We start from the raw sequence: 27,307 nt of genomic DNA, 5'->3' as shown, positions 1-27,307 counted from the left end.
GTGTGTGTCTCATCTCTGTGTGTGTCCACCTGCAGAGTGCGATAGTGCAGCAGCCATGACGGACGCAGTGATGGGCGGTAGCTCAGACCGCTGGGTACCCAACGACAGGCAGAGGAGCATGCATGCCAAGTAAGAACTGGTGGCAGAACAGCAGGCACACTGGGTACACTAAGCACCCTGCGGGAATCGCCGGGCACAGCTGCCTGCTGCATGGTGCTGTTAACCCTTCATGGTGCTGTTAAACATTCCAAGCCTTCGCAGGCAATAATCTATTTTTTCCTCTCCTGTCTGTTTTCTTTTCATCTCTGCCCTGGCTGGGACTCAGTGATAAGGAACAGTAAGTAGAAAAGCTCTCACTCCATCTCTCTTATCTTCCCCCCTCTGCACTGCTCCAATCTACTATTATAGTGTGTGTTTGTCTATGTAAGGTATGTTTATAGGTAAGTGTAGATTCACTCGTGAATGATTGGATGTTCACATATGTTTCGGACACAATGACAGGGTGTTTGTACAATGTGCAAATGTGCATTAGGCCATTATGGTATTATTTGTATTACGTCCTGTCTCTTTGTCCATTGCATACCGCTGTCTATTTGTCCACTCTTCTGTTTGAGCGTTATTTTGCATGTACATTTGATTTCACACTGTATGTCTGAGGGTTTGACCTGGACTAGCAAACTATGCATGCCTCAGCCCCAGACAGTTTTCCTGTGTGGTTGTCAGGGGTAACTGGACTAACCAGGTCAGGCCTGGTCCCGGCGCTCCGGACCTGACTGACGAGGAGAAGGAGATCATTAACGGTGTGATCGCCCGTGCTGAGAAGATGGAGGCCATGGAGCAGGAGAGAATTGGGTGAGAACTGAAGAGACATTCTGAGCTAATAGATTGGAGCTCCATTGCATTGCATACCTCAGTGTTGTTACATTTTCAGCTCTACAAAAATGCTGCACAAGATGATAGAATTACAGACAACATTATTCAATCAGTTGGACTATCATTACCACATTTACCCAACTGAACTTTATGTTCTACTGGTAATTGGCTGTAATGAGAGTTGTCCCAACTGCTGCAGGCGCCTGGTGAACCGTCTAGATGACATGAAGAAGACGGTGTGTGGGGACGGGGTGAACCGCTGTCTGCTGTGTGGGGAGCAGCTGGGTGTGCCAGGGGTCAGCTCAGTGGTGTGTGAGGACTGCAAAAAGGTATGTGCAGTATGGGGGTTGGAAAGATTGGTTTTTGGCCCATCCCTAGAAGGCAAAGGGACCATGTTAGGCCACAATAGAGCCTGAGCAATGAAATGGTACGGTAATTTATGACATTGTGACCTCTTTGTGAACCTGTGTCTCCTCTACTGTAGCACATGTGCACCAAGTGTGGAGTGCAGAGTGGGAGCCGGCCGTGCTCTGTGTGGCTCTGCAAGATCTGCAGCGAACAACGAGAGGTGAGTGTTTCTGTGAAACATACATGGTGACAGGGATATGTCATAGCGTGATGTTACACTATGTGTCATAGTCAATTAAAAGACATGGTGTGTGAAAAATGCAAAGTGACGATTCACTTCAAGCGAGACAAGGGATCAGGGAGATTAACAGTGAGTGTACTCTCTTTCAAAAAAAGGCTTCCAAAAGGGTTCTTCAGCTGTCCCCATAGGATAACCATTTTTGGTTCCAAGTAGAACCATTTTTGGTTCCAGATAGAACTCTTTTGGGTTCCATGTAGAACTCTCTGTGTAAAGGGTTCTACCTGGAACTCAAAAGGGTTCTACCTGGAACAAAAAAGGGTTCTACCTGGAACAAAATAGGGCTCTTGCTATGGGGACAGCCGAAGAACCCTTTTAGGTTCTAGATAGCACCTTTTTTCTAAGATTGTAGGTGTCAGTGTTAAAGCTTGTATGACGCAGGCCATTCTTTTTGGACCCCAGGAGACTAGCTGTTGTCATGGCGTCAGCTATTGGGGATCTGAAAGATGAAAGATTCTTCATCATCTCTTAGGTGTGGAAGCGATCTGGTGCCTGGTTCTTTAAAGGCTTCCCCAAGCAGTTCCTGCCCTCGCCCATGCCCATCTCCAAGTCCAGAGAGTCAAGCGCCCAGCGGGCCTCAGAACCCCAGGAGCCAGCAGCCTCTGACCCCAGGGCTGCTGGTGATCAGCCCCAGCCACAGGCACAGGCCAGAGGTAACCAGGCCAGACAGAGCTGTGGGAGTTGTTTCAGGTTGATTGCTTTCTTGGCTTGTGAGAGTGGCAAAGTAGATACAGACTTGGTCTGTTTTCATTAACTTGCCGGCAGAATGAAACAGATTCAGCGAACTAATTATAGCTAAATGGGAATGATGTTGCCCTGAACTCAATATTACATTCTAAAACGACTTGAAAGAGAAAGCAACGGAAAGCCTGAATTGTATCTACAATGTTCTTTAGCGATGATGTAGACTGTGATTTCAGATTTCTAAATTTAGCAGACCTATTTTGTCTTTTGTTGGCAACGTATCCCAGTGGGCAATGTACACACAGGAGAGGTCCTAATTCATGAACATTTACCACAGGCGGCTGGTGGCACCTTAATTAGGGAGGAGGGGCTCATAGTAATGGCTGCAATGGAATAAATGGAATGGTATCAAACACCATTCCATTTAATCCACTCAAGCCATTATTTTGAGTCATCCTCCCCTCAGCAGCCTCCTGTGCTGAAGTTGGATACGAAACATTACAGAAGACCAAGCAGTAGTAAGAGTTTGTAGGGGTGAGAAAGGCAGCACAGGACACTGAGTCTATCTCCCAGGTCCAGAGGAGAGTCACGCTCCTAGTTATGACCAGCAGGGAGCAGGTGAGTCATTCAGTCAACCCAAGTATTACTTCAACAGAACCTAATCATGCTACCACCCTAACCCAATCCTCGACCCAGTACTGTACATTAGAGTACCATGCTTGCCCTATAGCCACCCTCTCAAAGCACCATCTCTCCAGTTTCATCAGACAAACATCATCAGATGTTGGGAACTCCCACTGGCTTCCAGTCCCTCCAAATATTTATTTCTCTTATTCATTTCTCATCATTACCATGAAAGCCCAGATCTGTTTCACAAAATGGGCACTGCCACCTCCTCTCAGACAGCCAGATCCAGGAGTGGGTGGTTTCAGTTAGGCAGTGGGAAGTACATGCTGGGGCAAGCCTGGCACCTCCAGGGGGCCCTGGCAATCTGCTCCCACTTGCAGCAGTGTCATTACCATTCTAGTGAGATATCCTCATAAAAGAAAGTAAGGGGGAAAGGTAGAGTAAAAAGCCAGGCTTCATGATGTGATCAAGGTTGCCTGCCACGGCTTGTTGTACTGTATGTAGGTCAATGCCTGTGCATTGGAAAAACTGCAACATCAAAAGGATTCACAGAGACTAGGGAGAATTATGGATTCCACTGCAGCGTAGTCTTAGTGATACACTGACGTGTGTGTGTGTGTGTGTGTGTGTGTGTGTGTGTGTGTGTGTGTGTGTGTGTGTGTGTGTGTGTGTGTGTGTGTGTGTGTGTGTGTGTGTGTGTGTGTGTGTGTGTGTGTGTGTGTGTGTGTGTGTGTGTGTGTGTGTGTGGGGGCCTATATGTGTGCACGCTTGTTCATGTGTGCATGTGTGTTGCAGGACCAGAGGCACAGGGGCGTGCTGGCAAACCACCTGTGGCCCATAAGCCGACAGAGGTTCGCATTGCCGCTGGTGGGGCTAGCCCTGGCTACACTGAGGGAGGTGCCCAGAACAGCCCAGTGGTGCTGCAGAAGGCTGTTACAGTCCAGAGCTCCAGGCCCCCTCCAGCAGCATCAGCCAAGCAGGGTAGGGAAAAGCTGGACTCACATCACCAGAACAGCCTTGACACTGAAACACACTTTTCATTCATAGAGGATGGAATTATGAGTGACCAATGCATAAAAACAAATCATTACCTTGTATGTGCTTGTAGCTCCACTGGAGATGGAGGGAGGTGGCTACTCCACTATCACTGCTCCAGCGGAGGATAGAGTGACTCCTGCAGTGCGGGAGGAGAAGAGACAGCCTGCCGCCTACAACCCCCCTCCTGCTCGACAACAAGCCCCCCCGCCTGAGGAGGAGGAGGATGCAAACAGCTGTGATTCGGATGAGGCCAGTAAGTGACCATCTTGTCCTTCCAGCTAGACCTCTACCACATGGGCTCTGTGTCTGTTGCTTCAGTGATCTCTCTCTACGTATTCCAGGCTGTTTTAAGTCAACATATAAAGACTCTGCTCTTTGCATTTGTTTACATAGTCATTCAGCAGACACTTTTATCCAGTCTGTTGTAACATCTCCATGTTTGATCTCTTACTCTTTTGAGTCGGCGGTCTTTGTAGCATTCTAAGCATATCAATCATCTAATAATACTAGCAGCCAACGTGTATCCTTCTAGTAGAATTCATGGAGCTCTATTGGAGATGATATACGATACCCACCATATGTTATCCAAGCATGTGAATCAATATCTTGGAAGAAAAGTATAAGAGGATGTAAAACGAGTCAATAGTGAGTCTGTAATGAGAAACTGTAATGGAACAATTTTTTTTAATGTCTCCCTTGAGTGATGGGAATCGTGTCATGCCAGTCGTACGTCATGTTCCATCCCTCTAGCGGTGAATAGCCTTTCCTCTCTCCCTGGGGGATGGGGCTTTAATTTACTTTGAGGTCTGGGAATTTAGCACAGAACCCATTATTTGTGATACGAGAGCTCTGACGGGATCTATATTTCCCTTGTGTTTGATTAGTTCCCAAATGTTACAGCAGAAATGGCAGAAATAGCAGAGGCTTCATTGGTTGTAGTTATCTATGGAGTGGACAGTGCTAGGACAGTCAGGTCCTGTTGTGCAGGATCAGTTACTCAGAGATGTCCTGGTTCTGTATGCTCAATGGTATAAAGGGTTGGTAGTAGAACATAATTTGTTTGTATCTACAGTGCCTTCAGAAGTATTCACACCCCTTGACTTTTTACATTTTGATATGTTACAGCCTGAATTTAAAATGGATTACATTGAGATTTTGTGTCACTGGCCTACACAATACCCAATAATGTCAGTTTAAAAAAAAAATTTAAACAAATATTTAAAAAAGGAAGAGCTGAAATGTCTTGAGTCAATAAGTATTCAACCCCTTTGTTATGGCAAGCCTAAATAAGTTCAGAAGTAAAAATTGACTTAACAAGTCATATAATAAGTAGCATGGACTCTGTCTGCAATAATAGTGTTTAACATGATTTTTGAACCTATTCTCTGTACCCCACACATACAATTATATGTAAGGTCCCTCAGTCGAGCAGTGAATTTCAAACATAGATTCAACCACAAAGACCAGGGAGGTTTTCCAATGCCTCGCATAGAAAAGCACCTATTGGTAGATGGGTTAAAATAAAAAAGCAGACATTGAATACCCTTTTGAGCATGGTGAAGTTATTAATTACACTTTGGATTGTGTTTCAATACACCCAGTCACTACAAAGATGAAGGCATCCTTCCTAACTCAGTTGCCGAAGAGGAAGGAAACCAATCAGAGATTTCACTATGAGGCCAATGGTGACTTTAAAACAGTTACAGAGTTTAATGGCTGTGACAGGAAAACTGAGGATGGATCAACAACATTGTAGTTATTCCACAATACTAACCTAAATGACAAAGTGAAAAGAAGGAAGCCTGTACAGAATAAAACAAACATCCTGTTTGCAATAAGGCTCTAAAGTAAAACTGCAAAAAATATGGCAAAGAAATTAACTTAACCTTAATACAAAGCATTATGTTTGGGGCAAATCCAACACAACACATCACTAAGTTTCCACTTTTCATATTTACAAGCATGGTGGTGGCTGTATCATGTTATGGGTATGCTTGTCATCTGCAAGGACTAGAGAGTGTTTTGGGGGGGATAAAAATTTACGGAAAAGAGCTAAGCACAGGAAAAATCCTAGAGGAAACCCAGGTTCAGTCTGCTTTCCAACAGGCAATGGGGGACAAATTCACCTTTCAGCAGGACAATAACCTAAAACACAAGGCCAAATATACACTGGAGTTGCTTACCATTAAATATTCCTGAGTGGCCCAGTTACAGTTTTGACTTAAATTGGCTTGAAAATCTAAGGCAAGACTTAAAAATGGCTGTAATTATTGCCAACGGTGATTCTAACATGTATTGACTCAGGGGTGTGAATACTTGTAATATGTAAATTACATATTTATTTATTTCATTTTCGATAAATTTGCTAACATTTCTAAAAACATGTTTTTACTTGATCATTATGGGGTATTGTGTGTAGATGGGTGAGAAAAAAAATCTATTTAATCCATTTTGAATTCAGGCTGTAACACAACAAAATGTGGAATAAGTCAAGGGGTATGAATACTTTTTGAAGGCACTGTAGTTACTGGAGATGGCATTATATCATACAAATTACATTTGTGCATTTTCTTTTGTCTGTCTGTACTCTTAATGTTTTCCAGCCATTTGAAATTGTATTAGCTCGGGATGTGTAAGGGCTGGTAGGAGTTAGAGAGAATTCAGTGCACTGGGCTACTGGAGTTGCAGGTTATAAAAGCTAGCCTTCCAACCATTACAATGTGGTGGTTTGGAGCTGTTGGGGGTTTACTGTTTTAAATGAAGGGATGATAGATTTAAACCTATTGATTATCAGTATCACCACAGTTTTGTTCTCCCTTAACATCTATGTATAGACTCCCATTGAACTGCTCTGTAGCTGAATGTCCAGTACTTTTTACTGTTATCAGTCCATTTTATTTACATTTTTCATATTCTGATTGAATTGGGGTATTTCTGTCTTTTTAACTAAAACATTATTTTCCTGAATGTGTTCCTTTGTGAGTCATATTTTTAGTTTCCTTGATATTACAGTAATATTTTGCTGCTTTTTAATGACATTTTCTATTAATATGTGGACGGATGCATAATATATTTAATCTGTTTACAGACCATTTAGGCTGCAGATTCACTGTTGGATTATGCATTTCTCCCTCCTTTATCAGTTCACCGCTTGATCTTCTGTTCTTTTGTCTGCCCTCTGGCGTGAACCTCATGTCTCTATTACTGCTGGCAGTCTCATTGTTTTCTGATACTTTGAGAATCTTTCCTAGTCTAGACTCTCTTTACAACTCAGTGCCTTTTGTCTTAGATGTACTTCTAGTGTCTGTGTTCCAGTGCAGTCAGAGTAGACACCCTGTTTGTTATCTGATCTAATGACTGCCCTGGATGTTTTTCAGCCACTCTTGGCGCGCTGGAGTTCAGCTTGCTTTATGAGCAGGAGAACAACAGTCTCCACTGCAGCATCCTTAAAGCCAAGGTACCACCTATTGCACTCATTTACTCACCCTGAGACAATTACACTGATGTGGCCTGTGTTTAAAAGATGCTGCCGCAGTAGTTCAAATTTACAGGGACTCCTTGTCCCTGCTGTCCTGTCTGGTGACATAAAGAGTATGTGTTGTCTTGTCTTTCCCTCAGGGACTGAAGCCCATGGACTCCAATGGACTGGCTGATCCATATGTCAAGCTGCATCTGCTGCCAGGGGCCAGTAAGGTGATGGAATTCACCTTCCTTACTTTCTACCTAGGGGTTAACATATGCTTGTGTATTTATTATGGTATGTGTCATGATTCAGAAAAATCTGAGAATGATGTCTATGATGCTATGATACACGCCCATTAGCTCAAGCCTGCCGCCTTGTGGCATAAGGATTATCCATTGTACTACATACAAAGCTCCATTGCCTCTATCCAGCCTCAGATATAAGTGCTGAAGTCAAGTTCCTTATCTTGATCTCTTGTATCTACTCTCATGTGCTGCAGTCCACCAAGTTACGCACCAAAACCCTGAGAAACACCCGTAACCCAGCCTGGAACGAGACCCTGGTCTACCACGGACTCACAGATGAGGACATGCAGCGCAAGACTCTCAGGTGGATACTGGAAGCAGAGAAACAAAACACAGGGTTCACTAAACATCAAGACAACACTAAACCACAAAACGATTTATTTCCTGTCTTGTTGTCTCCATTTGTTGACATGGTTTTATCTAAGGGCTGAATTGTTTTACTTTCCATGATTTCTTCCATGGATGTTATGATCCAATATTATTGATGTCCTGTATGGGTTGATGCAGGATCTCCGTCTGTGATGAGGACAAGTTTGGACATAATGAGTTTATTGGAGAAACTCGCGTTGCACTGAAGAAACTGAAGATCAACCAGAAGAAAAACTTCAACGTGTGTCTAGAGAGAGTTGTCCCTGTAAGTAGTATATCATCCTGCTTCACACATTAAATATACAGTAAGAGTCCCATTTGTTTCAATGTCTGATAGGACCACCCATATCCATATCCTTCCACAGACAAAGAAGACCGCAACAGCTGGAGGGGCTCGAGGCATTTCGCTCTATGAGGATGAGGTATTGGTGTATGACCAGCATGCGTGGGCATGTGGACTACCGCTACATGTCCTCATACAAATCATGTCTTCATGATATGATATAAAATGTCACTCTTCCATTCTCTCTCACCCATCTTTCGCTCCCTGTTTTCTCTTTCTCTCTAACCACCCCACCTCACCCCCCTCGCTCTCTCCAGGGTGGGAAGGAGGGTGGAGATGTGGAGGAGCGTGGTCGTATCCTTATCTCCCTCGTGTACAGCACCCAGCAGAACCGCCTGCTTGTGGGTGTGGTGCGCTGCGTTCACCTGGCCTCCATGGACGCCAATGGATACTCTGACCCATTCGTTGAAATGTCCGTGTCTGTTTCACTGTGATTGCTATCAGGAGTGATTACAAACACACGTTCTTCTCTAACACTTTTCCAGTGTTTAGATGATGAAGTATTTCACTTTTCTCTCAAATATCAAAACAAATTGAATTATGTCAAAGTTATTCATTTGCACAGTAGAATACATCTGTTTTGAAATGTATTTCGTATCCCCAAATGCAGGATGACAACATCAAAATATGTTTGTCTTGTTTGTGATGTGTTTAGATGCCTGAAACCTGATATGGGGAAGAAGGCCAAGAACAAAACAAATATCAAGAAGAAAACCCTGAACCCAGAGTACAACGAGGTCAGTTCCCTGTTGGTCCCACGCAATAATAATACAAGACCGAAGTAACCATCTGACAGCTGTACTTTGTTTGTGCTTTTAATATTAAATGTCTGTCAATACCTCAATGTATGGATTTGTGTACTGATTTAAATTCCATTTATTGGAGATCGTGAGGGGGATGACTTCTCATTTGTTGTGTTACAGGAATTTAGCTATGACATCAAGCACAGCGACCTGGCTAAAAAGACCCTGGACATCTCAGTGTGGGACTACGACATTGGGAAATCCAACGATTACATCGGTAAGATCCATAGGAGATGCATTCGAGATCTACTAGACCTCGTTGAAATGTTCCATGTTGTGCCAGTCCTCTCACCCTCCACTCCCTATCTGTGGGTCTGCTGTAGGTGGGTGCCAGCTGGGCATCACAGCCAAAGGGGAGCAGCTGAAGCACTGGTATGAGTGCCTGAAGAACAAGGACAAGAAGATAGAGCGCTGGCACACCCTGTTGAATGAGAATCCTGTCAACAGCAACTAACCCCCACCTTGCATGAGCTAAGTCCTCTCCCTCTACACTCAGCCCCCTCTCCTCTCTCTACCCTGTCTAACCTCCCTCCACACCTCCCCAAGAACCTTCATTTTAGTTTTTGTTTTATTGTACTTACCGGTAGTCTTCCTGTCTGGCTGTCTTCATTCTTTCATGCCCTCAACCCAACCCACCACATGCACCCTTCCCATCCTCCCCTGTTTTCCCAGGTGTGATGTTCCCTTCTCCTATCTCTCCCCCTTTACTGAGACTTATCTGCCAAGTGGACTCCCCAAGAGGCAAAACATGGTATACTTTAAAATCATCCTTCAAATTCAACAATTTAAGGCAAAAAATTATGTTAACGTTTGACATTGCAGTATACAGTTGCATTGAGACGAGCATGCCTGTTGAAGGTGTTATTGAACTTGACACATCCCAAAATAAATAAAAATCAATTTGAAATGCACTATCACAAAAGACGACGAAGCAATATGTTATGGCATTCTATGTGGGATAACATCTGCAGCACCCATTGAACTATGAAGTTCATTAGACTGGCAGGTTGATTTCTGGTAAAATGACACCATACGGTATTATTACCACTTGTATGAGAACGCAAAACCACATGAAAACACTCTGAGGACACACAGCTGTTAATTTAATGATATCTAATTAATATTATGGCATTCTCATGAAGAAGTTTCACATGTTGCTGATCTTCTGAAATTGAGGATAAACATATTCTGGACTATGAAAAAGGGCATGATTCACAAATCAATTCAATGACATTTAGTTTGGAGAGTATATTTCTTAGTTTTTTAATGTATTACATACTAAAATTAATAGGCAATTTAAGTAACTCATATTTATTAATTTCAGTATCAGTTTAAAGATTTTGAATGATAGCACTCCTGGTAGAAAAAAATGTACTCACTTTCTGTCAAGTGTTCACTTTTAGTCCTTATTTGAGTCCTGTTTATAGCACCCTGGTCTCATTGACTAGACTTAACATAGTAAATGTAAATCCAGGACACTCAAATTAGCATGATATGTTATGTTTGGTATGGTTACATAAGACAGATGGTTACTTAAGGTAGAGTGGGGTGGGTCAGCGTATACCGCAAATGCCTAGCAACCCAAAGGTTGCGAGTTTGAATCTCATCATGGACAACTTTAACATTTTAGCTAATTAGCAACTTTTCAACTACTTAGTACTTTTTAGCTACTTTGCAACTACTTAGCCTGTTCGCTAACCCTTCCCCTAACCTTAACCCTTTTAATTAACCCTAACCCTAACCTTAACCCTTTAACTTAACTCCTACACTTAACCCTAACCTTAACCCCTGGCCTAGCTAATGTTAGCCAGCTAGCTAACGTTATCCACCTAGCCACCTAGCTAGAATTTTTAACATATCATACGTTTTGCAAATTCATAATATATTGTACATTCTTGCAAATTCATAACATATACCGTAAATTCCGGACTATAAGCCGCAACTTTTTTCCCAGGCTTTGAACCTCGCGGCTTAAACAATGACGCGGCTAATATATGGATTTTTCCCGCTTTCAATTTTTTTTTCTTCAGAAAAACACATTCTGTGACGTGCTCAGTTTTTTGCCGGCATGAAGCTTTCATTAGACCAATGAAATTGCCGAACGGGTTAAGGGCAAACAACTTGTTTGTTTACTGTTTAGATTAAATCGAGCGCTCTCAAACTTCCCATCATTCTGATTACGGTAATCATTTTGTCACCCTCATCATGGCAAAGACACGGAGAAATGCATATGATGCAGCTTTCAAATTGAAGGCGATTGATCTGGCTGTTGGAAAAGGAAATAGAGCTGCGTGAGGAATTGACTCAGTGCAAAAAGACAACTAAAGCTTACTGCAATTTTTTTTTTTTTACAAGCCGTGTTTCGTTAAAGCCTATTTATTTTTGTTACAAGCAGTGTTTCGTTAAAGCCTATTTATTTTTGTTACAAGCCGTGTTTCGTTAAAGCCTATTTATTTTTGTTACAAGCCGTGTTTCGTTAAAGCCTGTGTAAAGTTCATTTGTTTCAATGTACCGGTAGGCACCTGTGGCTTATAGACATGTGCGGCTTATTTATGTTAAAAAAAAAAAAACATGTAATTCAGTGGGTGCGGCTTATATTCAGGTGCGTTTAATAGTCTGGAAATTACGGTAATAAGAATTGTAATTTTTAACATATCATACGAAATGGGAGATGGAAAACCACAAATGAATACATACCATACAACACATAACATATCATACTGAATGGAGTGCCTCGGGTTTACGTAAAGAAAATACAAAATGTTCTGAGACCAGGTTGGTTTATAGAGGTAGTTTGAAAATGTTAAATGTTTTTATGAGAATGTTTGCACTGAAAAGTTGACCATCTGGACCAGGTCTTTGTTTACGGTGAAGGGAGAGAGGAGACAGGAAAAAATATTATTTCCCTGGCTAGTAATGAGATGTCTACTATGACAGGTGTGTACTTCTCTAATGCACATGGTTTACAATGACAGCTTACAGAGGTTGTCTACTGACTGACAATTTTTACATTGAATGAACATTATCAGATTTTTCACTGACACTTAAAGCCTGCTCCACCTTAGACATACTAAATAAGACATTGTAAGGCTGTCATAAGAGAATGTGCTGCTTAACTTGCATGCACTGTGCTCGTGACCCCTGTGTTTTTTGTGCCTGGAGCAGTCACACACCCCCACCCCTTTTACCCACACTGGTCCCCTCCCTTCCTGCCTCATCCTTTTCTGCTGCACCAATCACTCAAAGCTTTGGCGTGTGGCTGTTGACCAATTACCGCAATTCAAGCAAAGCACACCTTATACAATGGAATGACCTCAATTTATACAGCTGTTTGCAAGTTTCTCAAAAAACCCTATGCATGAGACGTCTTGTGGTTCATGATATATACATAGACTTTTTAAGAAAACAAATTCTATTGTAATTTGATGGTTTACGTCTCTAACCCTTAACATTGTTCCAAATGCTTTTTTTAAACACTGAGGCCACCGCAACATACATGGATTTATGCTGCATGAGTATTAGGACTATTGCTGTTTTCATTTGGTTTCCAATGGATTATAAATTAGTTCATGTGACAGGCTACTTTAGCCTCTCTTCGGAGCATCCTCAGCTTGGTAATGTGACGGGGATGAGAGCACAGCTAGGACCCTGTACCCAGAGCTCAGATGACACTCAGAGGGCACATTAACAAATGGATCTCACCGTCTAGTACCTGAAGGCAGGATATTAATGGAGATTAATCTCATCCATAGAGTGATGCCTTTTCACCAAGTGCTCTGTCTCCTCCTTTGATGGGTAAAACCAGGGGCTCACGCAGTAATTAGAGCCTGTCTGAACTGTGTTGTCTGGCTGTCCACCAGTGGCCACAATTTCAACATTATTTTGTTGCGTATGCACTTGATTTTCACTGGTTCTACAGTACTACTGTAGCCTACCTGTTCTGTTCTTGAACCAGTTCAGTGGTCTTTAACCTTCATTAGTTTCTATTTTCTCTTCTAGATAGTATCTCTAAACCAAAAGAGGATACAACTGTTCTCTATTTTTTTCTGCCTACTGTATTTAATGAAATGATTTGTTGGTTTTATTTATGTAACTGTAAATAAGTAGTGCATGCACTGGAGAGAAAATAAATATAAATATCTATGTATGTTTGCAAATGAATTTGCATGTAAAGATTTTACAAGGAGTTAGGTTTACACAGATCAATAAAAGCTAACTGAAATGGACAAACTTGAGATCATTATCTTGTGTACTGTCTTTGGTCTTTGTGGTGTGATAATAAGTAGGTTGTGTTTCTTTGTGGTGTTGATGCTACTTGCTTGTCAATTTTTCTTTTGCATCAGGTCTCAAAGTGTTTATCCTACTTTTTACCAAGTGAAGACAATGATTTGGAATCCAAGTGATAAAGTTGTTACATGCAAACCAGAGGCGGCTGGTGAGAGGAGCTATAGGAGGACGGGCTCAAATGGAATTAATGGAGTGGTACCAAAATCATCAAACATATGGTTCCCATATGTTTGACTCCGTTCCATTAATTCCATTCCAGCCATTACAATGAGCCTGTCTCCTATAGCTCTCCTCACCAGCCTGATGCAAACTAATTTACTTGATGTGGTGCCATTAGTGGGCATAATGGGTATGTCTTATACAATATACAGTATTTGAATACATACCTAGAAGTAAAAACAAAAATGTAAGTTACATTTTCCGCTTAAAAAATGCACTCATAGTAAAAGTATTTTTAATGTAGCCTATAAACGGGTTTGATTCCCCATATGACTTTCATACCCCAAATAATACCTGAGTGTATGGAGAGGTTAAAAGCATACCTGTCATTTGAAGGCAAGTTTTTTCAGTGTTGTGTCACTGCGATCACAATGATTCTGGCGCTTGCCTCTGGCATTGAAACCAAGACAATAATTTAACATCAAGACTGCAATTAAAATATCAAAGGAAACTTTTAGATCCCATGAAAATAAAGGCTGTTGATTACAAATATAGTAGGTCTCATTTTTTGTATGGTAGCCTATGCAGGTAGGGACAGGTTCAATTTAAATGTTCCATTCCTTCGAGATGATGTAGGCTACTAAGTTTTAGGCTACAACCTCTTGATGACAATTGGAGTCAACTGTATAGGCTACTGTACTTATCTTCTTAATGCTACTGCATTCATACCATTTCTCTTATTTAATCATAAAGTGAGGAGGGTGTGTAATTTTAATACATCACCGATCACCTCACCTTACACCTGTAGCCTTCTCTGATTTCTCCAACCAGTGGTGACTTCTTCCACCCCAAACTCTTGTTTATTGACTTCATTCTAAACTACTGTGTGAAGCAAGTCGACAAGGCTGCTGTATCAGATTTGTTACGTGTGCATTCAGCCTGATCTCATAGACTAGACGTAACATAGTAAATATAAATCCGGCACACTGACATTAGTATGATATGTTATGTTTGGTATGGAAACATAAGACAGATGGTCACTTAAGGCAAAAACTAAAGTAGGGTGGTTGGTCGGGGGTGGGTTGTACAGCGCAAATGTCTAGCAACCCAAAGTTTGTGATTTCAAATCTCATCCCTGATAACTTTAGCATTTTAGCAACTTTTCAACTAGTTACGACTTTTTAGATACTTGCAACTACTTAGCATGTTAGCTAATCCTAACCCTAACTTTAACCCTTTTAGCTAACCCTTCCCCTAACCCTAACCTTAAGCTAACGTTAGCCAATTAGCTAGAATTCGTAACATATAGTACGTTTCGCAAATTTGTAACATATAAAAGGAATTGTAATTCGTAACATATCATGCGAAATCGGTGATGGACATCCACAAATTAATACATACCATATGAAACGTAACATATCATACTAGTGTCTCGGATTTACGTACAGAATAATACGAAATTGTCTGAGACCTGTCTTCCATTTATATGGAAAATGATATAACCCCCATGCATAGCCGCAGGAAGTATGGGTGCTGAGGGTGCTGCAGCACCCCCTAAGGTCGATGTCTGCTCCCCCGTGGAAATCAAATTAGCATAATACAAAAATCCCTATAAAAATCTGTCTGTTTAAGCTAGAGATATATGGGGGTTTTTTTGCATTGGATGCGTTTCAATCCACCGCAACCGCCTACATAACGTTTCCGCATCTGCTGTGAAAGGTGACAGAGCTAGAGCAGTGTTTGTCAGCTGACTGAAACAGACAAACTGAAGTCAGTTAGGAGGCCGAACTGCAGTCAGGTCAAGACCTTGGTTTAGGATGACGAGCACACAGATGAGCTTCCCTGGGACGGTTTCTGACAGTTTGTGCAGAAATGATTTGGTTGTACAAACCCACAGTTTCATCAGCTGTCCGGTGGTCTCAGCATTGGATGCGTCTCAATCCACCGCATCCGCCTATCTCACGTTTCCGCATCTGCGGTGAAAGGTGACAGCGCTAGAGCGGTGTTTGTCAGACCATGAGACATCACGAACACTTACATGTCGGCTGTTTTGCTCAACCACAGGCCTCACAAGACTTGTCTGAAGGTCCACCTTTACCAGTTAAAATAATGGAAGTATATATGGAGACTGCTTAGTGCCAAAAATAAGGGGTTAGATACATGTAATTTGGGGAGCTGGTGACCGTTTTCTCGGTGCTCCTGTCCAGGGTGAACAATTTACTATTAATTCTTGACCAACACCTTCCCTACTGTGTTACTTTTGTAACATTTAATTAGGAATCAAACTCAATTCACAAATTTGGCAATTTTTTCATACATTTTTGGCCTTTTCATTATAAAATGTCGAAACAACAACGGCCACGAAACACAAAAGCCTAGGTCTCACCGGACACTGACACGGACTCTGATCCCCCCGACCTAGCCAAGGTAATGGTGGCTATCGTTAAGTCTGAACAGACGGTGCTGGCTAAGGTGGAGTCACTATCCACTGACCTATCCACACAAATAGCCACTCTCGCCACTGAGGTCAACACAAAGATTGACTTCGTTAAAGAAGACTTAGTGAAACCCATCCGAATAGCCTGGAAGGCACAAATACTTACTCTGACAAAGTAGTGACACTGGAAGAGCAAGTCAACCAGCTATCATCAGATGTCGTCAAACTTACTTCCAAGGTGGAGAACCTTGAGAACAGGCAGCACTGGGGGAAGTGTTGCATTTTCGGTGTGAGAGAGGGACTTAATCCGTAGGCGGATTGCAATCTACCCTGTTCATAGCTAAACTGCTACAGGAAATTCTAGGCCTTGATTACGCCCCCACCCTTGACCGTGCGCACAGAAGCTTACAGTCCTCACCGAAGAACGGGTAGCTGCCCCATTCTTCGGTGAGGACAAATTCCATTACCTTCAGGAGAAGGAGGATGCTCTCTGTAAGGCTACATGAGTGGCTCCCATCACCTACGACAGCCAGAAGATTCACATTTACCTGGACTTCACGGCGGCAGTCATGAAGAAGAGGTCAGCCTTCAACGAGGTGAGGGGGCTCCTACATCCCTGTCTGAACAGCAAGTTTGGCATTCTCTACCCAGTAGTGCTGAAGATCACTACTCCCTCCGGCGAGCAGAACACATTCGTGGCCCCTACCAGGGCCAAAGAATACATTATTGCACACCTACATCAAATCAAATCAAATGTTATTGGTAACATGCACATGGTTAGCAGATGTTAATGCGAATGTAGCGAAATGCTTGTGCTTCTAGTTCCAAAAGTGCAGTAATATCTGACAAGTAATCTAACAATTTCACAACAACTACCTTATACACACAAGTGTAAAGGGATGAATAAGAATAAGTACATATAAGTATATGGATGAGCGATGGCCGTGCGGCATAGGCAAGATGCAATAGATGGTATATAGTACAGTATATACATATGAGATGAGTAATGTAGGGTATGGAAACATTATATAAAGTGACATTGTTTAATGTGACTAGTGATACATTTATTACATCTAATTATTAAAGTGGCTAGAGATTTGAGTCTGTATGTTGGCAGCAGCCACTCAATATTAGTGATGGCTGTTTGAGATAGAAGCTGTTTTTCAGTCTCTCGGTCCCAGCTTTGATGCACCTGTACTGACCTCGCCTTCTGGATGATAGTGGGGTGAACAGGCAATGACTCGGGTGGTTGTTGTCCTTGATGATCTTTTTGGCCTTCCTGTGACATCGGGTGATGTAGGTGTCCTGGAGGGCAGGAAGTTTGCCCCTGGTGATGCGTTGTGCAGACCGCATCACCCTCTGGAGAGCCTCACAGTTGTGGGCGGAAGCAGTTGCCGTACCAGGCTGTGATACAGCCCGACAGGATACTCTCAATTGTGCATTTGTAAAACTTTGTGAGTGTTTTTGGTGACAAAACAAATTTCTTCAGCCTCCTGACACTAACAGCTTACAGACGGTAGGCAATTAAGGTCACAGTTATGAAAACTTAGGACACTAAAGAGGCCTTTCTACTGACTCTGAAAAACACCAAAAGAAAGATGCCCAGGGTCCCTCCCTGCTCATCTGCGTGAACGTGCCTTAGGCATGCTGCAAGGAGGCATGAGGACTGCAGATGTGGCCAGGGCAATAAATTGCAATGTCTGTACTATGAGACGCCTAAGACAGCGCTACAGGGAGACAGGACGGACAGCTGATCGTCCTCGCAGTGGCAGACCACGTCTGTTTGGTACATCCGAACATCACACCTGCGGGACATGGCAACAACAACTGCCCGAGTTACACCAGGAACGCACAATCCCTCCATCAGTGCTCAGACTGTCCATAATAGGCTGAGAGAGGCTGGACTGAGGGCTTGTAGGCCTGTTGTAAGGCAAGTCCTCACCAGACATCACCGGCAACAACGTCGCCTATGGGCACAAACTCACCTTCGCTGGACCAGACAGGACTGGCAAAAAGTGCTCTTCACTGACGAGTCGTGGTTTTGGGGTGAAGGTCGGATTCGGGTTTATCGTCGAAGGAATGAGCGTTAAACCGAGGCCTGTACTCTGGAGTGGGATCGATTTGGAAGTGGAGGGTCCGTCATGGTGGTGGCCCAGAACTCACTCTGCCACTGCTCCACTAACCTCTCCCCCTTCCAGTGCGTACTGGGGTATCAGCCGGTTCTGGCTCCTTGGCATCAGAGTCAGACCGAGGCTCCTGCGGTGGACGACTGGTTCCGGTGGACAACTGTAACTTGGAGGAAACATGGGTAGCCGCCCATGTTCACCTTCAGCGCGCCGTGCTGCGCCAGAAAGCCGGCGCAGACCGTCACCGCAGTGAGGCCCCGGTGTTCGCACCGGGGGACCGGGTCTGGCTCTCGACCCGAAACCTGCCCCTCCGCCTGCCCTGCCGGAAGCTGGGTCCGCGGTTTGTGGGGCCATTTAAAGTCCTGAGGAGACTGAACAAGGTGAGTTACAGGTTACAGCTCCCCCCGATTACCGTATTAATCCCTTGTTCCATGTGTCTCTCCTCAGGCCGGTGGTGGTTGGCCCGCTCCTGGAGTCTGAGGTGCGGGAGGTTCCTCCACACCCTCTGGACATCGAGGGGGCCCCGGTGTACTCCGTTCGTTCTATACTGGATTCGAGGCGTCGGGCGAGGGGCCTTCAGTACCTCGTGGACTGGGAGGGGTATGGTCCGGAGGAGAGATGCTGGGTTCCGGTGGAGGACGTGTTGGACCTTTCAATGCTGCGGGAGTTCCACCGTCTCCATCCGGATCGCCCTGCACCTCGCCCTCCAGGTCGTCCCCGAGGCCGGTGTCGGTGCGCTGCTGTAGCCGCGCATCAAGGGGGGAACTGTTACAACTTCTGCCGAAGTCGGTTCCTTTCCTTGTTCGGGCGGTGTTCGGCGGTCGACGTCACCGGACTTCTAGCCATCGCCGATCCATTTTTCATTTTCCATTTGTTTTGTCTTGTTTTCCCACACACCTCTTTTTCATTCCCTCATTACGTGTTGTGTATTTAACCCTCTGTTCCCCCCATGTCTTTGTGTGGTATTGGTTGTTTGTAAGTGCTTGTGCACATTGTTGTCTGGTGCGCGACGGGTTTTGTACCCATTCTTTGTTTATTCTGGATGCTGGTGGTTATAAAATGATCCTTGGTATGACCTTAAAACAATTCCATAGAGCTAAGTAGAGCAGCGCGGCACATCTCAATCGCAAAAAAAATCAGTTAACCACCTAACTGAGGAACTCAATTTAACCTTGCGTAATACCCTAGATTCAGTAGCACCCCTAAAAAACAATAACATTTGTCATAAGAAATTAGCTCCCTGGTATACAGAAAATACCCGAGCTCTGAAGCAAGCTTCCAGAAAATTGGAACGGCAAAGGCGCTACACCAAACTGGAGATTTTCCGACTAGCTTGGAAAGACAGTACCGTGCAGTATCGAAGAGCCCTCACTGCTGCTCGATCATCCTATTTTTCCAACTTAATTGAGGAAAATAAGAACAATCCAAAATGTGTTTTTGATACTGTCGCAAAGTTAACTAAAAAGCAGCATTCCCCAGGAGAGGATGGATTTCACTTCAGCAGTGATAAATTCATGAACTTCTTTGACGAAAAGATCATGCTCATTAGAAAGCAATTTACGGACTCTTCTGCGTATTCCTCCAAAGCTCAGTTGTCCTGAGTCTGCACAACACTGCCAGGACCTAGGATCAAGGGAGACACTCAAGTTTTTTAATACTATATCTCTTGAAATATTGATGAAAAATAATCATGGCCTCTAAACCTTCAAGCTGCATACTGGACCCTATTCCAACTAAACTACTGAAAGAGCTGCTTCCTGTACTAGGCCCTCCTATGTTGAACATAATAAATGTCTCTCTATCTCCCGGATGTGTACCAAACTCACTAAAAGTGGCAGTAATAAAGCCTCTCTTGCAAAAGCCAAACCTTGACCCAGAAAAATAAAACTATTGGCCTATATCGAATCTCCCATTCCTCTCAATTTTTGGGGAAAAAGCTGTTGAGCAGCAACTCACTGCCTTCCTGAAGACAAACAATGTATACGAAACGCTTCAGTCTAGTTTTAGACCCCATCATAGCACTGAGATGGCACTTGTGAAGGTGGTAAATTACCTTTTAATGGCGTCAGACCGAGGCTCTGCATCTGTCCTCGTGCTCTTAGACCTTAGTGCTGCTTTTGATACCATCGATTACCACATTCTTTTGGAGAGATTGGAAACCCAAATTGGTCTACACGGACAAGTTCTGGCCTGGTTTAGATCTTATCTGTCAGAAAGATATGAGTTTGTCGGAAATGGCGGCGAGTAGTGCGGACAAAATGGAGAAAAAGTTGGTGAAGCAACAGCTGTGCTGGAATGCAAACAATATGGGTGTCAGTTCTGATGTTATGGAGTGGGAGGATGAGGGTCAAGGACCAGAATGGTCTGTAGTGGAAAGACATAGGAAGAAGAGAGATCATGATACAGAAAGCAGTGGAGCGTCTAGTTAAGAAAGCATAAAGAAGGCCAAAGTAGGAAGCAAGAGTAATGATGTGTTGGAGTAGAAAGTGGTGATAGTGTTTGATGAGACCACACTTACACCCTATCCGACTAACTAATGCTGTAGAGAAAGAGGTAGTTGAAGTGAAAGTATCTTGATTCATTGGAAATGGCAGATTGCTAATAGTTTGTGGTAGCCAGGCCCAGCAAGAGAAGATTCTGAAAATGGAAAAGCTTAATTTGACGAAGATTAAAAGCCATGTCCCTTGTCTTTATGCTAGATTTAAGGGAGTCATTACTAGGGTCCCAATATCTATGTCCATAGATGATATTAAAGAAAATGTGAAGGGAGGAAGAGTGATTGAGGCCAAAAGGTTAATCAGTAGGAAAGAAGTTCAAATAAGTGAAAGCCTATCAGTGCTGCTGAGGTTTGAGAAGGTTATGTCTGGGAAAGTACAGCTAGGATTCCTTAGTTTCAATGTCAGAGAATTTGTCCCATCCCCATTTTTTAAATGCCAAAGAATGGGACACACTGTTCAATGTAAAGGAAGGAAAGATGTGTCAAGTGTGGAGGGGAACATGATTATGGTAAATGTGGGAGCAATGTGAAGGTTAAGTGTTGGAATTGTGGGGGGAACATAGTGCAGCATTTGGTGGATGCCAGGTGCAGAGAGAGGCTCTGAGATATAGAATTAGTCATAATGTATCATATGCAGAGGCTGTGAGACAGATTGGTGGAACTACAATGTGGAATGATGGAGCTTCCATGGCTGCTCCTGTAATAAGTGGACCTACTGTCGGGTCTAGTGTTTCTGCTGGTCCTGGCATGGTTTGGAGGCCTGTTCAGAAATCTTGTGCTCATGAATGTGCGGTGTCAAAGGTCACTTTGATAATGAATAAAGTTGGCTTCATAGCTTTTATTTGTAAGGTTATCAATACGACTTGGGTTGTGGAAAGCAGAAATGCCAGGTTGAAGATTATTGTGGAGACTGCAAAATAGTAGATAGATGTTGCTGTTGAAATCGTTGTTGACATGCTGAACAATCCCAAGGGTGGAGTGTTTCAGTATGATGTAGATCAAGTTTAGGGGGGTTGGGGAGGGGTTTTGGGGGGAGTGGGAGTATATGGTAGAAGTTAGTAGGGATTTTAATTTTTTGAATTCATGGTAGTACAGAATTGGGCAGATCATGATTGATCGTACATTCCAGCACGGTAGGTGGCGGCATGCACCTAAACGATTGTTTGCGGACCGCCATGATATCATAGAAGAAGATTAAAAAGGTGGTTTTGAATAGTTAGGGTCCATAGCATGGACAATATTATAACCAAGAAAACCACCTGATCACAAACAGTGGTTTTGTGTTGTGAAGTATAATACAAACTGCCTCAGTAAAAATTCAGCCATGGAGGATAACAAACGATGTGGCTTTGTCTATATAGATATAAAGCAGTATGGATCTGATTGAAGGGAAAGGTCGTAATTGTGTAATTTATCAGTTACATCATCATGACTCATGTAGCTACACCATGTTCTGTTATTCTCTGTGTTACAGATAGCCTGCTCCTTTGTGGGACCCTCAAGCATTTGGATGAATGTAAATACAATATTCCCCCTCTGGAGAAGAGAGATGATCTTCACAACATGGAATCAAAGACTGTACCATTGTGATTGCACCCGCAGGTGAGACAGTAGCCGTATACCGGTACATACAGTACAATCTTGCACTCTGGCACATTTGTGGCTCTATATTGAGCTCTTTCACTCTTAGATTTACTGTGATTAATTAAGAGGATCTGCTCTAACTTGCAGTTAGTTACCTTCCTTGAAATGGATTAGATAACTACTTTATGCATTAACACATCTCTTACGCACACACGCATGCATACACACACGTATGTATACACACACACACACCAGCAAACTGTGTCCCCCCTATTTCCTTTCTGAAATTGTTTGCGTATTTCTCTCAACATCTCTTAATTCTTATCCACTGACTGTCTACTTGGATCATCATTCTCCTCTGTCCCTCGATCTCTCTCCGCTTCCTCCACCACATTGCTGGCTGGTCAGATCAGATACTTGGAGAGGACCAAGATTCTCCTATCCGTCCTGCAGGACTTTGTGTCTCTATTCTGCCTTGATGTGTGAAGTTTAAAAGACTGTCTTTGGGGAAAAGGTTGGCTCAATTAAAACGTGATATATTTGCAAAGAGCCACAACTGGCTCTTAGACTTTTTAATGTGATCTCTTCACAAAGCTGATTATTGCTAATTGTTACACGCAATGTGTCACTGTTCTACCTAGTGCCAATGTGATAACAATAATAAATAGGCTATAGCAGTATACTGTATACAGTTGAAACAGTGCTTGTGGGATCTTAACATATAATATTTTTTATTTTATATTAAAAAAATAATAATAAAAAAATTGTGGGGGGGGGCCTAATTCAAGTATTTTAAAATATGGAGGAAAGAGGAAGACAACGCTCAGGGCACAAGTAAAGATACAAAAAGAGGGACTCCTGTTCGCCTCTATAAACTATGTCTAAGGATCATTGAGCCCCAAAAAACCTAGGCTGATGTCTCCCAAACATCAGCCCCCTTACCAGTTACCAGAATGGGAATAATTTTGTATCGTGTATACAGTATGCAATACATCTGTCTAACATCAACCTGTAAGTTTTGCAAGCCTTATGCAAAACGGACTTGTGTTGCTGCTCGAAATACCATCCTGATCCAAACCCTAAACCTTTGATTTCAACTGTAAATAATGATAATAACTAGATAATAACTAAATAATAACTAGAGTTGTGAATTGTGAGAAGACCCCTGACAAATGGTTTTCATTTAATATATTTATATTAAGTCTATGTACTTCTCGATTAAAGCACCTAAATATAACTAATATCTGTTTTTCGTTATCTCAGATTACAAGCTTCCCTAATGTTGTAAAGGTGCACTATCTTTCAGCCAAGAGCCTTAAAAAATGCTCAGGAGGTGGCGCCCTCGTACCTTTAACAGTAAGGCGATTGACCACCTACCTTTACACATATTAATGAATAATTGTTTTTTATTTTGAGTGTCATCAGTGGATAATGTTGAATTGTGTAGTGTAAACAGTGTTGCACTTCATACCTAAAGGCTTTTGCTTTGAATATTGTGTCAGGTTGTCATAATTTACCAACATTGTCACCACAATCAGAAAATGTACAAATTAAACCATGAGTATTAAACAAACTATGACGATACATATAATCTTAGTATTGATAATAAATTCATATTAGGGGGTTCAATTTGTTGACATGTTTATTGTAGGCTAAATCGCAATGTATGCTGGGAACAGTAACTGTTGGCCTAAGAAACATGGCGTCTCATCGACAGCTGTGGGGTTTCCATTATCTGTCCGGCCACTAATAATCCGTTGTTGGACCATCATCGGAGCCGTTTTTCCTGCATTCTTATCGTGTTTTGGTTATGCTCAGACTTCGTGTTCAGCTGGAGAAGACAGTCAATTACTAAACTATGCTCTAAATATTACGGTTTAGAGACAGTGTCACGCCCACTGCTCTGTAAAGACAGTACGATATGCTCAATGGTACAGTTGGTAGCTGAAGAAAGAGCCTGCCCCACACAGTCTGATCAGCTGGCTGACCTATGTTCGCTAGCAAGCCTCGATAGCTAGCACCCTTAGCAGCAAAGTGGTACCCACAAATATTTGGTAGTACGATTGGCGTTACCAAGCTAGCTAGCTGGATCGGAGTAGGTCTGAGTTTCTCATCTGACTGACAGCATGTCTGTCGGGTAGTGTTGTTGTCATTTCGGATTGGATTTGTTTTAATGTTCAACCTTTCTAGCATTTTTCTCGGAGGAGAGAGAGATGGGCTCCGGGGCCGTGGATTCGTCCCAGTGGTTGTCAGTGAAGGAAGAGACTATTTTCCTTCACGATGGACTGATTCGGGTCACGGATCTGGCTGAACTGCCCAGTGAAATCTGTGTGTCTGAGCAGGGGGACACTGAGCAGGAGGTGAGTACTGTTAGTCTGCATCTCAACGGTTGCATTTCGAATGTTTTCTTGGAGAAAGCGAACACAGCTAACGTTAGTTAACTTAGCTAGCTAAATGGTCAAGCGCTAGCTACCTACCTACCCGCTCAGCATTAACTAACAGGGATTGCCAAGCAGCACGTTATATAATTCCATATGAATAAAGTCACATTAATAGCAACACATTTTTAGCTAGTCATGTCCATGTGTAAAATTAGCTAGCTAAGGACGCCAACGTCGGCTTGACGAGGAGCATGACATGCAGATAGCTAACCTATAACTATGCTAGTTAACTAAAGAGAACATTGAAGCATAACGTTGACCATTGTTTACTGTAACAGGCTAGTTAGCAGATAGTCTACATTTTGAAGAGGTAGATAATGTTAGTTGCTATATGAATAACACTGTGTAGGCATGATGACTCACGACGTAGCTAGCTAGCAAGGGTAGCTTATTATCATGGCCTTTAAATCCCCACCCTTTGTGGGAACCGTGTCCCCTCTGGTCCAGACATTGGGTGCTCTTGAGTGGTGGCAGGCTATTATTGTTGTATTCATCAGCTCACCCAAGCGTCACTTAAATTCTTCAAAGCACATTGGCATGGCACACAAACTGGACAAATACAATAGGAAACAGTAAATTCAGCGTTCCTGAAAGCTCCTCAAGCCAGTAGGTAGCCAAAAGGTCTTGTTCAGCACAGAATGCTTCATCATTGGCACGCTTGACATTATATACAGTGCCTTTAGAAAGTATTCATTTTTATTTTTCCTTTATTTAACTAGGAAAGTCAGTTAAGAACATTCTTATTTACAATGGCGGCCTAGGAGCAGTGGGTTAACTGCCTTGTTCAGAAGCAGAACAACAGATTTTTACCTTGTCAGCTCGGGGATTCGATCTAGCAACCTTTCGGTTACTGGCCCAACACTCAAACCACTAGGCTACCTGCCGCCCCTTGACTTATTCATACCCCTTGACTTATTCTATATTTTGTTGTTACAGCCTGAATTCAAAATTAATTACGACGTTTTTTTTCTCTTGCCCAGTGCCTTCAGAAATATTCACACACAGCTTACTTTATCAAATCCTCCTTCAGTCACATGCAGATAAAACATTTTGATTTCTATAGTATCAGAAAGAACATGTTCTGCAGTTTCTATGACACCCACCTTCATCAAATATCTCTCAAAATTCAAGATTTCCAAATTTAACTTTTTCCAAGAATATCTATGCTGCCCATGCATTCAGCACAAGACCACTCGCACGGCAGCATTGCTCTGGCTACTAAGCAAAAAAGAGTAACATACTAAACGTACAATTAAAATATTCTATTCTGTTGTCGGTGGATGAGTGGGCGATAGAAATCAGATAGAAACAGATAATGCTGCATTTGACTTCAATGAACTGAATGATGAGGAGGGTGAAAAGGTGATTGAATTTCATCTGAATGATGAGGATGGAATTTAGAACAATAGTGTAATGATGATGAAGAATTGTGGGTGGTCTAATTATTTTATTATGAAAGGCTGGAAATGGTATATAATTTCCCCTCTTGAGAGTCAAATCAGACACTGAGTACAAAATAATGTGTGTAGTTCACAATGGCAAGCCGAAACAAACTAATGTACGCACTGACAGCATTGCAAATGCTGCAGCATTTAGATGAGTAGGATGGAGGATCGGATCTTGAAATCGACGTTGCTGATGAAGAGTCTAAATCTGATTCTGATGTTCACTTCGATCCTTCGCCTCCGATGCCTGAACCTCGCCGCAGAAAAACCAGAACAGAGCCAACTGAGGTAGTGATCTCAACTGCCACGATGAGACTGGAATTGGGGAGGGATGGCACGGTTTGGGAAGAAAAGAGTGACGAGTTTACGGTATGTGACGTGTAGATGTTGCAGCACATCAGCGATTGTACTGTTGCTCATGCGCACAGTAAAGGAAACAGTATGTGGGACATGTCTGGACTCAAAGCATTTATTGGACCTTTATATGTCTGCGGGGCACATGGTGGAAGAGCATTGATGTGGAGTCATTTTGGTCTGATAGGTATGGGGTGGAGCATTCCACGCAACCGCTTCAGAGAGATTATGCGACACCTGCGGCAGGTGCACACGAAACAAGGCCCATGAGAACTGTGTGCAGTGCCCCACACAGTGGTGGGATTTTGTTGGTGGGGTTTGCTCACACAAAGCCCCAACGCTGTGTGCTGACTGTGGACCCAAAGCATGAAGAGGAGATTGATTCATGTGTAAAGGCACACATATAAGGACACAATACAGTGTCCCATTCAATCAACAAATGACTTTTTATATCTTGTCATGAATATATTAACAAAAATATTTCTTTATGCTATTTATCCTTTACAATTGTTCTTGTGCTTTTGTTTAGGAAAATGGCAAACAATTTCACCTGTGCAACTGGCTGGTTATATTATTATAATATTTTTAGTTTCTACTTTGTCAAAAATAAGCTGTAACTGAACTTCATTAATTACTATAACTCTATTACTAATCAAATCTACAAATAAAGTTGATCAAATAGATTACATAATTTTTTATTGTAAGGGAATTGAAAATAGGCTATAGGCCTAGGTTTTTTCTAGGACTTTGTAGAATTATATAAAACATATCCTTTTTTATGTTTATATTTCTTCATTCAATTCATCATTTACAATAGTTTATGCAC

The 27,307-nt window shown here is 42.6% G+C and overlaps 2 protein-coding genes across 6 annotated transcripts in view; both read left to right on the top strand.

Annotated features, from left to right (window-relative positions):
* The first annotated feature begins 581 nt into the window (after positions 1–581).
* Positions 582–13,386, top strand: LOC106580372 (rabphilin-3A). The gene is made up of 15 exons (XM_014161344.3): positions 582–852; positions 1,073–1,202; positions 1,358–1,441; positions 1,992–2,172; positions 3,626–3,811; positions 3,939–4,121; positions 7,246–7,325; positions 7,487–7,561; positions 7,831–7,940; positions 8,144–8,270; positions 8,371–8,427; positions 8,606–8,760; positions 9,004–9,085; positions 9,272–9,368; positions 9,475–13,386. The coding sequence occupies exons 1-15, from the start codon at positions 824–826 to the stop codon at positions 9,603–9,605; spliced, it is 1,707 nt and encodes a 568-aa protein (XP_014016819.3). The 5' UTR covers positions 582–823; the 3' UTR covers positions 9,606–13,386.
* Positions 13,387–23,926: 10,540 nt separating this feature from the next.
* LOC106580373 (putative E3 ubiquitin-protein ligase HECTD4) overlaps positions 23,927–27,307 on the top strand; it is a 72,020-nt gene continuing 68,639 nt past the window's right edge. For all 5 annotated transcript variants that reach the window (XM_014161358.3, XM_014161355.3, XM_014161357.3 and 2 more), the window contains exon 1: positions 23,927–24,601. In XM_014161358.3, coding sequence (XP_014016833.1) covers positions 24,455–24,601 — 147 coding nt within the window. In that variant the 5' untranslated portion in view covers positions 23,927–24,454. The remainder of the gene's footprint in view (positions 24,602–27,307) is intronic.

Source organism: Salmo salar, chromosome 20, assembly GCF_965601325.2.
Source record: "Salmo salar chromosome 20, fSalSal1, whole genome shotgun sequence".
NCBI classification, from domain to species: Eukaryota; Metazoa; Chordata; class Actinopteri; order Salmoniformes; family Salmonidae; genus Salmo; species Salmo salar.
Note: the sequence above shows the minus strand (reverse complement) of the source record. Positions and strands in the feature narration are given on the sequence as shown.

Coding starts and splice junctions, on each gene's coding strand:
- LOC106580372 (XM_014161344.3), top strand. CDS start 824: ATGGAGGCCATGGAGCAGGAGAGAATTGG. Junction 8,761..9,003: donor TCTGACCCATTCGTTGAAAT/GTCCGTGTCTGT, acceptor TGATGTGTTTAG/ATGCCTGAAACCTGATATGG. Junction 9,369..9,474: donor GAAATCCAACGATTACATCG/GTAAGATCCATA, acceptor GGTCTGCTGTAG/GTGGGTGCCAGCTGGGCATC.